This window comes from Grammomys surdaster, unplaced genomic scaffold (assembly GCF_004785775.1).
Source record: "Grammomys surdaster isolate TR1022 unplaced genomic scaffold, NIH_TR_1.0 345, whole genome shotgun sequence".
Classification (NCBI taxonomy): domain Eukaryota; kingdom Metazoa; phylum Chordata; class Mammalia; order Rodentia; family Muridae; genus Grammomys; species Grammomys surdaster.
Genome location: NW_021604764.1, coordinates 340,060 through 354,944, shown reverse-complemented (window position 1 = coordinate 354,944; position 14,885 = coordinate 340,060). Strand labels below are relative to the sequence as shown.

Genomic DNA, 14,885 nt, shown 5'->3' with positions numbered 1-14,885 from the left:
TCTCTATAAGCCTCAGCCAGAACTATAGAGGGGTAGGAATATACTGGCTTCTCTAAAATATTGTTTTAAAAGGAAACAGAATCAGTGTACATGAAGCAAACGGGAAAATAAAATAACACCCAAAAGAACTCATATGAACATCAAGGAAGGCTTTCATGGCAGTCAGCATCCCAGGTGACATGTCTCAAGAGTGGCCCAGAATCTCGCCATGTGAAAGTCTAATCCAGAACAATGAAAGACTTTCTTGTTCCAGTTCAGAGTATCAGCAAAAGACTATTCAAAAAACAACATTAGTACGACTCACAGTGCGAGTTACAATGTACCTACTGCAGCTAGGAATTGGTGAAAGGCTTGTAATTGTCTGGATGCTCTTAGCCACATGCTGACAATGCTCTAGCCAGGAGCAGCTCTATGTGGCTTGGTCAAAGATAATTTGTCTACAAACATCAGGGGAATGTCTTGATAGGTAACCTCAATTCGAAACCATATTTGCAAAATTATCTATGCCATCTTAGTTAAACTTATGGCATGGGGGCCAAGTTTGATTTGTGCTTTTCCCAATTTTAGGGTTCCCAATAGTGCCAACCATTATCCACGCCATTACTCGTGCCCTCTACTACAACGACAAGTAAGTATCATGTTGATTTTTAAGGTAGGATATTCCAAAGAAAGAGCACACTCATACTGATGTGGGCCCTTGCTTTTCTTCAGCTGCTGGCTGAGTGCGGAAACCCACTTGCTTTACATCATCCATGGACCCGTCATGGTGGCTCTGGTGGTGAGAATTGGCTTTTAAATATATTGCTATCAGTTTCGTTGCTCAGCTTTGTGAATACATTTATATGTGGCACATGTACTGTAACTACAAAATAAAGCAAATTTAATGTGATTTTGTCATAAAGGAGCCAACTATGTTCTTCAAAAAATTTCTCCTGCTTTATGTGTGGAGAAGCTCATTTGCATGCACAGGAAAAGGACAGTGTAGCACTTTAATCTCAGAGACAGTGTTTTCTTTTCTCATAGTAATAAAAATAAGAAGTCTTAATAAATGACAACATGCAACTATTATACTGAGGAGGTATTCCTTAGTAACCAAAGAAATTGATCACCATCCAGGCTGGTTTTTGATCACTCCAGTTGGGTTGTCTGTTTTCCTTGTTTGTTTTGACAAAAACAACTTAAGAAGGAGTATATTTGGCTCCTAGTTTGAGGGGATACAGACCATCTTAACAGAGGATGCATGCCAGAATATGAGACGGCTGTTCACATGGTCTGTCCACAGTCAGGAAGCACAGAGCAATGAATGCTGCTGGTGTTCATCTTCCTTTTATTCAGTCAGGGACCCAAGTTTGAAGGATTCAATTACTATCAAAAGTCTCATCTTTTCTTTCTTTCCTTCTTTCTTCCTTTCTTTACATTTTTTTTTTCAAAATGGTCACTTCTATTCCAGGTTTTAAAAATTCACTCTGTGTACTTACAATACAATTCTTTTAAAATTTTATTTTCAAAACTCACCTGCAGAGCTAAAAATTAGGTGTGGTTCAGTTGTCGACTTTTTATATTTTACAAGTTCTCTAGTCATTGATCTGGTAGATACCGTATTGTCTACTCCACAGTAATGGATGATTTGCCAATATGACTCTTTGCAGGTCAACTTCTTCTTTCTGCTCAACATTGTCCGCGTGCTTGTGACCAAGATGAGGCAAACCCACGAAGCCGAAGCCTACATGTACCTGAAGGCTGTGAAGGCCACCATGGTTCTTGTGCCCCTGCTGGGGATCCAGTTTGTTGTGTTTCCCTGGAGGCCATCGAACAAGGTGCTTGGGAAGATCTATGATTACGTCATGCACTCCCTGATTCATTTCCAGGTAAGGAAACTAGCCCCACATTTACTTGGTGGCTTATTCTCCTGGTAGATCCATCTGACTAAAACCCATAACACTCCTTGTAAGATTATGATCTTAAAAGTCAAAATGCTTAGCCTTCAACTGAGCAGGCCCAACCAAAAATTTTGAAGGAAATAGGGTGTGAAAAAGGCAATTGTTTCTACTTAATTGATACACAGGACCCTTTACTGGTTCCACCTGGGCAGTTTTTCACATATCAGGTAGCTACTGAGCATTTCTTTCATAAACCAGTGTGACTTGGAGTGATTAGAGTAGTGAATTTCCACAGAGCTGCCCTTGCCTTCTGCCCCATTACCGTTCATTGTCTGAATCTATCCATGAGAGTTCTAGGCCTGTAAAGGAACACTGTACCTGGGCTTCTCATGTTTCTCACATAGAAGAGTACAGAGTGAGATGCTAGAGCAATCCTGGGCTGCACAGTTAGCCAGACTAGAGAAGAGAGCAGGTTCCTTGTTTCCATTCACTCCAAAGACTTGGCCCAGATTAAAAGCTTCAATAAAGGCTACAGATAGGTATTTTGAGACTCCATATGGATATAAAGAGGTTCTCAATGAGAGGATCTAACATAAGCATCTAGGGCAGAATTTTTCTTTCTCAATTACAAATTTCAAATCTACTGCGTCCTTCTAACTACCAAAGCATAATATGAGGAACAGGCCAAAGTTAATTAAGTCACAAAGAAAAGCCTGGCATTTCTTTAATAAGCTAAGCTACTGGGATCATACTTAAAACTTGTCACAAGGCATCTTATGAGGCTTAAGCAAGACCCCAAAGGCAACTGAATATAAGTTTCTGAGAAATATACTTGCAATAGCTCCTCACTGATTCACAGACCACAGCTTCACACTCAAGCTTGCAAAAAGATTTCTCTGATGATCAAAGCTTTTAATTTTTTAAATTTAATCAATGTATTTTTCTTTTCTCTTTAGGGATTCTTTGTCGCGACTATCTACTGCTTCTGTAACCAGGAGGTAAGTGTGTGTTTCACATAATACTATCACCCACTTATATAAAGCCAGCATTTTACATTTTCCAAAGGACCACAGTGCAATTTCACCAGATCTCATTTCAGTATGCTCTCATAGGGGATTGAGAGTAATGGTGGAGTGATGGTATTCCTACTACCTCAAGCTAAATCTCACTAACCTATGGCTGCGTGGTGCAGTTACACATAGAGCCCAAAGAGCATGCCAGGTTCTCCCTTAGATGATAATGTCAGCAATGCAATGATAAAATTAAAATGAAATTTTAATTTTGATTCACTGTCAGCATGTTGCTATCAGAGATTGTTGTCATGGAGTAAAGCCTCATATGAGAATCTGAGTATCTGGGTCAGTGTACACAGAGATGTAGACAACCAGGCTACCCAGGTAGTTTCAGCCAGAGTCTCCTCTCCTCTAACACATTTTGCCTGAGAGCTCAATGTATACAACATGAATAGAGCTACTATAGCCCTAGAGGTTCTTCCAAAGAAGCCCCACAATCTTAAGGAATACATTTCCTGAATTGTTAGAATACACAAGTGTTCTTCTTGTTGTAAATTAATTCCTATTTAAAAAATACTTCTATTCAAGACAAATCACAGTTTGTTATCATATGATTCCATACTATCCATTTAGTGTTTAAGGAACATTTTCTAATCATTAGCAATGGGTACCTACTACCTGTTCTATTATTTCTTTAAATAATATTCAGTGGATATGTAAAATACATGCCTGCTTTGTCAACTGATAACCATCTCCAAAACCAAGTTAAATATTTTCATTCTCTCTTCGCTTGTACATCTTATTCTTTGATCTACAGTTCATTCCTCCACTCGACAAAGTGTATTTGTGAACTCATGGTTGCTAAGTGACATAGTAGGAGTCTGTTGAAGGCTGGTCGAGTGACCCCTCCTCTTCTTTGACAGTAAAAACTAAGAATTGAATGGGGCTTAAATCACCCCATGTAGAATATTGTTGCACCAGTGAGAATGGTCTGTGACTCTTGCATTTTGAGTTTGTTTCAGTATATAAAATAAATTTTTTCATCTAAAACAATATCAGAACAGGGCTAACATAAAAATCAGACTTGGAAAGCCTTGAAAAGCATGAGAGGATTGCATGTATTTGTAAAATTGCCACAATATTTATTGTGTCTTGACTACAATGTCACTGGGAGTCTCAGGCACAGAAAGTAAACCCAAGGGGGACCCGTGACAGTTGAAATAGCTGGAGTTTATTGCCTATGTTTTTTTCTGGTTTTGAAATGTTTCTGTTTTCATTAAGATTGTGTAGCTAGAGGAAGGTGTAAATGTGACATTTTTAATATTACAAAAACGGTATACTGGGCCAAATGTAATATCACACAGTCCCATGGACGTCAGGCATCTGGGTCTCAGCTGGATGTTCTACATACATTTCCCCTTCTGTCACCAAATTCAGGCAAGGCACTCACACTCATAGGATGTTACTTTCAGCTACATCTGAGATAAGTCTGTCGTGAGGCTTTGCCTGGCTGGATATTGAGTTTCAGCAAAGATCCAGGGGGCCAGTAGGTCAGAAATGCAACGATAAAAGAGTTGAAAATTTAATTCTGATTCATTACCCGCATGTTGCTGTCAGTGATCACCATCATGGAAATAAAGCCTTACAGAGAGGGTTCATGGATAGCCTAAGCACACATGCTAGCTTGTGGTGATGGAGTAGAGAATGGCAAACAGGCCTTAAGTCCTTCTAGTATTGGAGAGAAGCCCCATCTTCCATGCATCAGCACATAACTATGTGCTTATGAAAAATTTAACAGTAAAAGAGGGATACACACCAAACCATCCGAATCTATCCATGAAAATTTCAGTATAATGTTTATCTCCTCAGATACGAAAACCAAAGACCAGATATACTAGACTTCCATGGCTTACTCCTATTGTACTAGAGGCAGCAAGAACAATTGTGTCTTCAAACCCTCAGGCAGAGTTTTCATTTTTCAAATTCAAAGACAAATACATTGATAAAAATCAAGTTTTGGTTGCTTTTTCAAATGAGTAATAAACATATAATCTGAAACACTGCATTGGTCTTACCCTGTGATCTCTTGAGGCATTTCTACTTCTTTTCAGAATAGATAGAAGTCTCAGAGTTGTTTTGGTTTTTGGTTTCTGTTTCAAGAGCACAAATTTAATGCCCTTATTCTTATCCTCAAAGTAGCATTAAGTCCAAGTACTGTAGCCATCTATCTCTGTAAGAGATAAGCCTTATTGGGCTGTCATCTTACTGTATCTTTTGCATGCTGCTCAGGGACTGCTTCTGTACGTATACTTTATAAATGGAAGCAGATTACAAGCAGATTGCTATCACCACACAAAAGAATGGCTCATAAATTTGAAATGCAATTAGAGAAGGTTGCTAACTTCCTGATAATAATTTTAATAATAAAAATAAAGAAATAATAATTTTAAATATTAAAATTGACTTTAAACCCTTTGGCCTCATGTTGGGCTGGGTAATTCAGTTTATATGGATTCTCTGGTAGGTATTGTAAAAAGACAGGAGAGGCAAAAGTAAGATTTTTTTTCCCTATGGGGCACTTCTTGCCAACTAACTGTACATTTTTAACTATCTGCAATGGATGCCTCTAAAACTCCAAGTAAGCTTTAACTGTAAGGACAACCTTGGTACCTAAGAGATGCTGAATCCATGGAAACTATCAGTTCCCTTTATCTACAGAGACTGCATCTCCAAAGACACTGAACTGGCATCTTTCCTAGTTTCTCAAGAGTACACTGATGGTCTCTAGATTATAAATCTGACATCAAAGGGCTTATCTACAATCCAAATAAAGCCAGACTTCAATTGGAACTTGGATTCTGCCACATTGCAGCTCCCGTGCTGTGCACACATGGCGTAATCTAAGCCCTCCCATCTGTAGGTGAACACGACAGTGGTGCCCTTGTAAGAAGGCTGTTGTGAGGATTAAATAAATTAATTCAAATCAAGTGATTATAAAATGGCCTGTGGCAATCAGTCAGTAAGGAGTAACTAAATGCTTATGCCATCCTTTGTCCCTGTATGACTTTTATCAGGGCACAAAGTCCAGCTGCATGGTACACCTCACCCCCTAGCACTGTAAAGTTTTGTTTCTCTGCTTAAAATACACTCGTATCTAAAATCTTCTACCTACACACATACATCCATAGCTTGTTTGAAAAGTCCAGTATTTCAAATGATCCAATTACCAGATGATTCTGATTGGGTTTTTTTTTCCTACCAAAAGAGACTGAAGTGTCAGTTTTAACATGTTTTCACTGCCTTAGTCAGAGTTTTTATCTGGAGCACCTCATTTGGCGCTAAAGGTAAATGCACAACATTGGTCTATTATCGTAAAATGTATGGCTAGATTGTGGTTTATGAATATATTCTCATGATCCACAAGCTCAGATTTTGATAAAAGTATGTCTTAGCATGATAGGCAGCAAGTAATTTTTCTTAACTCTGTCTACTGAGACATGCCTGCTACATTATGAAACGAGGCAACCTTCTCTCTCAAGCTATGAGAGCCAAGACAGAAAGCTTTGCTCAAAAATGGCAACTGGCTTCCTTGTCAGTTGTTACCCAGACAGGTAACTCACTATCTTGATTGGCGTATTGATAGTTCAAGGAGGTGTATTTCTTAGCCACAGTATAAAGTCCGTTCTTAGATCAAATCTACAGTGTAACCTCCATTGGCCTCTGATGAGCCCCAAGGGTCGTGTACATAAGGTTTGCTTGGGTCACAGCCGACAGTCTTTGGAAACAAGCTCTCTTTGCTCTTGCAGGTGCAAGCCACCCTGAAGCGCCAGTGGACGCAGTTCAAGATCCAGTGGAGCCAGCGCTGGGGAAGGGGAAGGCGCCGCCGCCCCACCAACCGTGTGGTTAGTGCTCCTCGCGCTGTAGCCTTCGCTGAGCCAGGTGATCTCCCCATCTACATCTGCCATCAGGAGCCAAGGAATCCTCCTGTCAGCAACAACGAAGGCGAAGAGGCTACTGAAATGATCCCCATGAACGTCATCCAGCAAGACCCATCCGCTTGAATGTGAAGCAACCCCAAACATCCACTGAGCCTTCATTTCCTGGGGGAAAGACAGACCATGCATTTCAAGTGATCCCCATCCCTCCCCCACCCCCAGGGGCTGAACATTTCATTTGTGAAGAAGTATTAAGTGAATTTGTCCATAGTGACTTTGAAGAAAGTTACTCTTGGTACTATTGCTTTGGGAGTCAGTCTAGGAATAGAGTCTCCCAATGCAACTTGTGAACGTCATCCTTCGCCCTGGACCAAGATGACAGTGTTCATAGGAAAGCAGGCAAGGTATGCAAAATGTCACTAAATTGACCTAGTTCAGACACAGGGTGCTGCTTGTTAATCTTGAGCCATTTGTACCTTTGAGAAATTAAAATCACTCTCAATGTTTTTAATTTTAACACTAGATTTTTGAATTAGACTATTTCCGTATTTGGCTATGGATCTGGTTTTTAATCTTTTTATTTCAGTCAATTCCTGTATTACACATTTTACCATCCATATGATGTCAACTGCACAAATAACATGACCTCTGAAAGATGCTGTGTCTTTTGTCACGTGAGTCAGTTCATCAGGCAGACCCAAATGCTGCAATGAATTGATCTGAGTGTTGGATGTGCTTTAGTCACTGACATCTATAAATTGGGAGGTCATCAAGAACCTGTCACCAAATTTTTCACTAAACTGCCCCTCCCCAGATTTAATTCTCCATGAAAGAGAACACTCTTTAAAGAGAGTTTTCCATTCTCCTAAACTACAGGATTTATAAAGCAAATCACTCCAAAGTTTATAAAGCAGATTACCTCTTACCCTTGGGTGCTATCTAGCAGTAAGAGATAGATTTGTTTACGACTGGTAATTAAAAGACTCCGTACAAGTCCATTAACTGCCTTCAACCCAGCTTCAAAGCTTAACAAGATCCCTGTGTTTTCCAGGAAGACTCAGTGTGGCTAATTACGAATCAGTTTCTAGTTGACCTCTTGTTTGCTGCTATTAGTAAAACAAGAGGGAGGAAAACACATTGTAAAAACTTCAAGTTTAACCACATATTAATTATTCTTAAATTAAAAGCAGAGCTTCTCATCAAAACCCACTACTATATCTCTGCATCTCTCTTTACTCCCCTATCTGAGATCTTCAAAGATCCATAAACCAATACCATCACCGATTTCTGAATCTGCAACAGGAATCAGTTATTATTATTTAATTTGTATGCTCAAAATCTCATGTCATCTTTGTCACCTTACGTCACTGCCTTTCAGAGGTGATTTAGCTGTGTAAAGACAGAAGTAACTTGACTCGTTCTGGTTACATACTTGGTGCACCCAGAGAAAATTGTATTTCACTAGCGACTGTGGACCTTGGATACTGAGAGTCTCCTGTACCAAAATGGAAGGAACGATTGAAAGGAAGGATTTTTTTTCCAATCACAGTGTTACATGATAATGTTCCTATGTTTTGTTTACAACCATCGAAATCAGTGTATTTCAGGCAGCTCAAGTACAAATGTGACAATGTATTACTGAAGTGTTTGAGATGTGACTGTGCTTGTGTAAGAGCTGATGAAATCAAACTGACTTACCATTACATTGCATGCAATACCTAAATTGTGTGAAATGCTTCTGCTGTGTATATGTACAAATCAATAAAGAGCATATTAAAAAGGCAAAAATGTATACAAGCATAGTTTTTCTAAAGAAATACATTTGTCATCTTTCATTCATTCATTTTTGTCTCTGCTCATTCCATGCATTCTTCATTTTCTGCCATGAGCCTACCAGCATTCCACCTTGTTTGTCTTGTGGGAGGGAGAAAGATCTAAAAGCCCAGGTTGGAGATGACCTACATGAATCACAAGATCCTTCTCTTTATTAGTGTCACCACTTTCAGTCTAACCTGATGGCACAGCCTTCATGCCCTTGATAATATGAAACCATCCATAACTGTCAGTCTGTTATTAGATACATTTGAGGATGAGAGCAAAGAAATTCAGGACAGGGATGTATAAAATCATTTCATCCTGTATTGGCTTTCATTATTCTGAAGCCAGACTTGATCTGTCCAACATCACCTCAGTCATTAAAACTGTTATAATTACAAGTTCCTAATATAATTTGAGAGAAAGATTAAGACTGAATGAAAGATAACTAATTAAATATCATTGAAATGCACAAAGGCCACTGTTAGAAAGATTTTTTTTTTCAGATCCAGAAAGCATGAAATGAAAAAACCCTGAGGATTAAGTGGGGACCACTGGGCTCATGAAGGGAAACAATGGTGATTTGTAAACATAGCACCTAAATTTCTGCCTCCTGAGACCTGGGGATCTGTTTAGAAAAGATACACAGAGATGTACCTTTCCCTGTATGGTCCAGAGAACAGAAATAACAGACTGATTTTTGAAAAACAAAACTAATTTCACACTCCATAAATATAAGTCTTCAAGAGAGCAACTTGTGTAGCAGTAGCTGCCCATCTCCTTAGATCACCTACTGTTAAAATTTCTACTGTAAAATTATTCTATGTGGGCATTTGTGTACAACTGGATGCTACGATGCTGAGGGAAGAGGAGGCATTGGGGGAAAAGACATGATAAAATATTTATCAGCATGATGCTGCACTTCGTTCATTACTCACTAGAACAGATGTTTCATACCCATCCTGTCCTACCATACAGTCTAACGTTTATCAATAGTGACAACAACTTACTTTCTGGGTCGGTTAAAAATCAAGACTTCTTAAGTCCCAAACTTAGCCACTGATATTCTGAGTGTGAAGAAACAAGATGTCACGTGTCATTGGAAACTGTAGCTATGTGAGATCTCCTCCCAGTTAGCACTTAAAGAGATCCAAGCACCGGAAATGCTCTCAGAACATCTGCACAATGTTTTATCTAGGACTAGTTTCCTAATTAGCAACAGGGAAAACATTGGGTCCCTTCCTCAGTTATGTCATGGCACACTGCTCATCACATGACTTAACACTTTGGGGTTTAAAATGAGGTCATTGATAAAAAGTAGAGATTGAAGATCACATTTGAAAAGCCATTGGGTACATGCAGCGAAACCCCATTTGTTATTTTGAATGAAAAAGCCAGGCGTCTTACTCCTACATCCGGTTTAGGTAAAATTAGTGTCATAGATTGACAACAGGCATGGGGTATGGGAAAGTAGCTGGAAACCTGAAAAGAAAAAAAAAGATGATAGTATGTATTGGGATGGCAAAGGAAGGGAGGAAGAATTTCTAAATCAAGAACTTTAAATACTTTTTTTTTTGTTTGCAACATGGAATTAATTTATTTTCAATATTTCCAAATAATCCCCTCCAATGTTGAAGAAAAGCACCTTTGAAACAATAGCCAAGTTAGAGCTGAAAATGTTTCTACTGCTGTATCTTCCTTCACTTAAGTTAGCAATGTGTTTGAAGATTTCAGGTTTTAAGTATTGGCTAGCTGGCCCCTTTTGGTCCTAATCAATGCCTGTTTTCTACTTAAAGAAATTCAATACATTCTATCTAACTTTCCCAGAAGCTCTTCCACTGAGACTCAAGCTGGGCCATCCCTCTTTCCCTATTGACCAGCAATGCCACCTAATGTCACTGCAGTCTCTGTTGCTGAAGTAATCTTTTATCTTTTAATTAGAAAAATTTGACTCCAAATCTCAGACTATGTTAGTGAAGTGTTCAATAGAAATTCAATAAAGCCAGTTAAATGTCTTTCATTAAAAAAAAAAAAAGGAACAAATAGACCAAGAATTATATCTCAGTCCAGTCCTGCCAGACAGGCTGACTAAAGCTAATACACAGATCTCTCACACATGTACCATACTCCTAGGCACACACTCTACTACACAATCCAAAAATATCTATGCAACCAAGGGTGTGGGTTGTAGGGTTGTAGGCCCAAGTCAGCTCCAACACTGGGCATGGCCACTTAGAGAAGCTACCCTAAAGATACCACTCAGAGAATGGGAAAGCACAGGCTGAGATGTGAGAAAGCCAGAGCTGGCTCGGGGATCCCAGGCCTGTGACAAGGTTGGACCATAGGGTTCTCAGACTCTTGGACATCCAGGCAATGCTGGAAGTTACAGAAGAGCAGAGAATGGAGTCAGGGCCCCACAGGTTGTGTCTAACCTGGGGCCAGGGGTGAGTGGAGAGAAGGGGACCTCTGACTTGTCTCATGGGGCAATTGTCCTTAGCTTGGCAGATGTAGGAGTGAAGAAAGGACTTCTATAGGAGATTAGGCTATGGCTCTGTAGACAAAGGCCTTCTCCATGGCTCTCCACAGTGGACCTTGATGAAAAGAGACAGTCCATGGTTCTTAACAGTTTATTGTCATGGAAGAAAATGGATGTGTAAAACCATACCCTACTTCTCAGAGTGAGCCTTAGATTAAAACCTTTTGCAGGGAGGAATGTCTGCGAAGGGAAGCTTATTGGCTAAGCTCTCCCGGCCCCTAGATGCCTCGTTAGTATGGATAACTCTGCTTTGGGCTACATGACCATGGGACACATTTTTCTATGTGAGAAGCATGGCATATGTTCCAAGAAAGGAATCTGTCAGGGAGCTGGGAGTCCCTAAGCCTCAGGTGTGTGCCCACTGACTCTCTGGGTCTTGACCTGCTCTATTTTACCAAACTTCCTGGCATGGTTTTATGCCCCACAGTAGTTAGCCTGTGTGCAGCTAGTATTTTGCTGGATGTGACTTATCCCCTGGGCCAATACACTGTGACATCCGTATTCTGTAATGAGCATATGGATATTGAGGGTCTTTCAGAGATAATGTATGAAGACACATAGAAGATAAACATTATTCAAGGAAACACAGACCTCTGTATAAAACAGGCCAATAGCCACTAGCTCTTCTACTTTCATAAGAATGGATCCACTCTTTATATTCATTTTAACGATGAGAATACTGTATAACTCAAAGTTGAAGATAGTGTCCACATGTCACACTTAGTGGCTATTTTGGTTACTTTCCTTAATACCGCAACCAAATGCCTGATAAGAGTGACCTTAGAGAGAAGGATTGATCTGGCTAATTGTTTAAAAATGAATATAGTCATTGGATTCACTGATATTAAAAAGTAGGGGACACAAAGTTGAGAGGGTCACTTGCTTGGGAGTTGGAGAGGAGTTGGACAGGGAACATGTAGATGTGATCAAAATATGAAATCCCTTATAGGGAAGGCACCACTGAAGAACCATGAGGAGGGTGATCACTTTGTGTCTGGAACAGAAAGCACACAGGTTGTAGGGCAGATTATCAAACCTCAAGGGCTGCTCCCACTGCCCCCCTTCTCCCAGCAAGACTCCACCTCCTAAAGGTTCTACAACTTTCAAAACAACTTCTGAAAACCAAGAGTTAAAACACATAAGCTTGTAAAACATCTCATATTCAAACCACAGTAGTGGCTGACAAACCCCCCAACCAAAGGTTTTTAACTTGGAGTTCTTGGATGTCTTTACTATCCTTCGAGTCAAGTATAGCTGGTCTCCCCCTTCAATTTTTTTTTTAATTGAAAAGGATGCCAAAAGATCATCTGCTGGTTGACAGAATGGAAGGAATTGTCTACAGCATGCATGATTTGGGACCAAAATTGCCTTAATTTTTTTCAGGGGGGGAGGTCTATAGATTATATTCAAATACAAGAACTCTAGAATAAATGTATATGCAGCTGAAAAGTTTGCTTCTGGGTCTAGGAAAATACATCACTGGGAAAACATGTATTCTACACAAATATGAGGAACTGAGTTCAGATCCCCAGCACCAATGCCAAAGCCATTCATGACTATAGATGCCTGTAGTCTCAACACTGGCTGGAGAGCGGTGAGCACAGGCAGGATTGATGGAGCTTGCTGCCCAGTCAATCTAGCCAGAAAATAGGGAGTTCCAAGTTCAGTACAAAGCCTTCTCTCAAGGGAGAAAGTTGGAGAATGATAAAGCAAAGTACCCAGCATCTTCCTCTGATCTTCAAATGTACATGCAGGTGCAAATGTGAGTGGGGACACACACACACACACACACGAATATACACATGAGTACACACACATACAAATTTTTTCCAAGTTTTCTTCTGTTCTCACACATTGTTTGTAGCATTCTTCATTTTGAACATGGCCTTTATGCATAAATTTGGGAAATAAACCATTTTGGGAAACCTTCCATGATCTGTCAGTGAACATAAGGCACTTACAGAAACCTTGGGTTAAGAAGACAGGGATACATTTATTACTGTTTGGAGCATTATTGTGGCCTAAATATAAACGATGGTGAAGAATGGACTGCCATTTATCCACTTAACACTGTAAAGGGTGATTGTCTTAATTAATATTTAGTTGCTCTGAAGACATATGACCGAGGGAACTTACAGAAGAAGTTGATTTGGGATTTACAGTTTTAAAGAGTTAGAGTCCATGATCATCACAGCAAGGAGCATGGCAACCAGCAGGCAGGCATGATGCTATAGCAGTAGCTAAGAGCTCACATCTTGATCCACAAGTATGTGGCAGAGAAAAGCAACTAGGAACTGCATGGGCTTTTAAAACCTCGAATGCCACCCCCAGTGACACACTTCCTCCAACAAGGCTGTACCTCCTAATCCTTCCTAAACAACTCCACCAACTGGGAGGCAATTTGTAGGACTGTGAAAGGACAGCATGGTTTCTGGTTGAGCACCGGCTAGAGATGGCCGGAGACCCAGCAGGTTGGAAACCCCACAGGTTTCCCTGCAAGGGACGGCATACATTTCACCATGCTCCCAGACTCCAGGCTCCTGACAAGAAGCTGAAGACCTTCATCGATCTGTGCCTTTCAGGCATGTAAGACAACACCCACTAGCCCCTCCACAGGTAGAGTGTGTGACTACAGGCCACAGAGTCTCAAGATACATCTCCATATTAATGAGATACCTAAAGGCCAGAGGGTGTAGCCAATTAAGCATTCCTTCCCAGACTTTCCTCCTTGCAAAAGGTATTTAACCTCAGGCCTGCCCTGAGAATACAGGGGTATAGCTTCATCCTTTTTCCACCATGACAATAATCTTAAAACCATAACCTATTTCTCTTCTTTGGGACCCACTGTGGGGAACCATGGAGAAAGTTTTCTAATCTCCAGCTCCCATGACTTCTCTACACTTCCAGCCACAGAGGCCATCAACTCAAGCAAGCAAGCTGAGCCAGTCGTGGCCCAGTCAAGTGAGTTGCTGCAAACAAGACTCTCATCCCCTCAGGATGCAGCCATAGCTTCTGCCCCCCCCCCCACCCTGCTTTGGCTGGGCTGATCTAGCCTGTATGCTCCCACTTTGGTCGGCCCTTCGGCAGTGGTGCCTGGAAGACCAAGAGCCTGAGAACCAACTAGTTCCTGGCCTTTTAGCCTTGAGACTCCCAACCCAAGAACTCTGACCCCAGGTGGGACCTCAGATTGTGTTCCCTCATCCCCGGAGCAGGACCCATGGCTTCACATAGCCCAATGTTAGCCCAGCACCAGTGTGGAGTGAACACAGTCAACTTTCAGGGCCTCTGTCCCTCTGAGCAGTTTCCCTAGCCCCTTGGGGGGGGGGGGAGGGAAGCAGATGCAGGACCCACAATTCGACCCAACAATGGACCCACCCACGTGCACACTACAACCACACAGCAATTATTCAAATACACGAGCCTATTCTTATTAGGTGACATTCTTATTAAAAACTATGACAGTGATAAAGAAAGGTATTCTGAGTAAGGAAATGGAAAGGATAGCCAAGACGAAAACCTGGTGAGAGCAATGAATCCCTTTCTGAGAATCAGCCCTGAAGGAACTATAGAATCTGAGAGGACACAGTCATTTCAATAATTAGCTCATTAGTAATAAAAGAGATCACCTAATGGGAGAAAAGTAACACAGATAAGAAAAGATTTAAACCAACAAACAAAAAACCAACAAAACAAGCAAGCAAACAAA

At 40.6% G+C, this 14,885-nt stretch overlaps 1 protein-coding gene across 1 annotated transcript in view; it reads left to right on the top strand.

Moving 5' to 3' along the window:
• Positions 1-6,954, top strand: part of Calcr (calcitonin receptor) — a 72,477-nt gene extending 65,523 nt beyond the window's left edge. Inside the window, exons 14-18 of the mRNA XM_028779145.1 lie at positions 568-628; positions 712-778; positions 1,650-1,868; positions 2,837-2,878; positions 6,700-6,954. Coding sequence (XP_028634978.1) covers positions 568-628; positions 712-778; positions 1,650-1,868; positions 2,837-2,878; positions 6,700-6,954 — 644 coding nt within the window. The remainder of the gene's footprint in view (positions 1-567; positions 629-711; positions 779-1,649; positions 1,869-2,836; positions 2,879-6,699) is intronic.
• Positions 6,955-14,885: the final 7,931 nt, after the last annotated feature.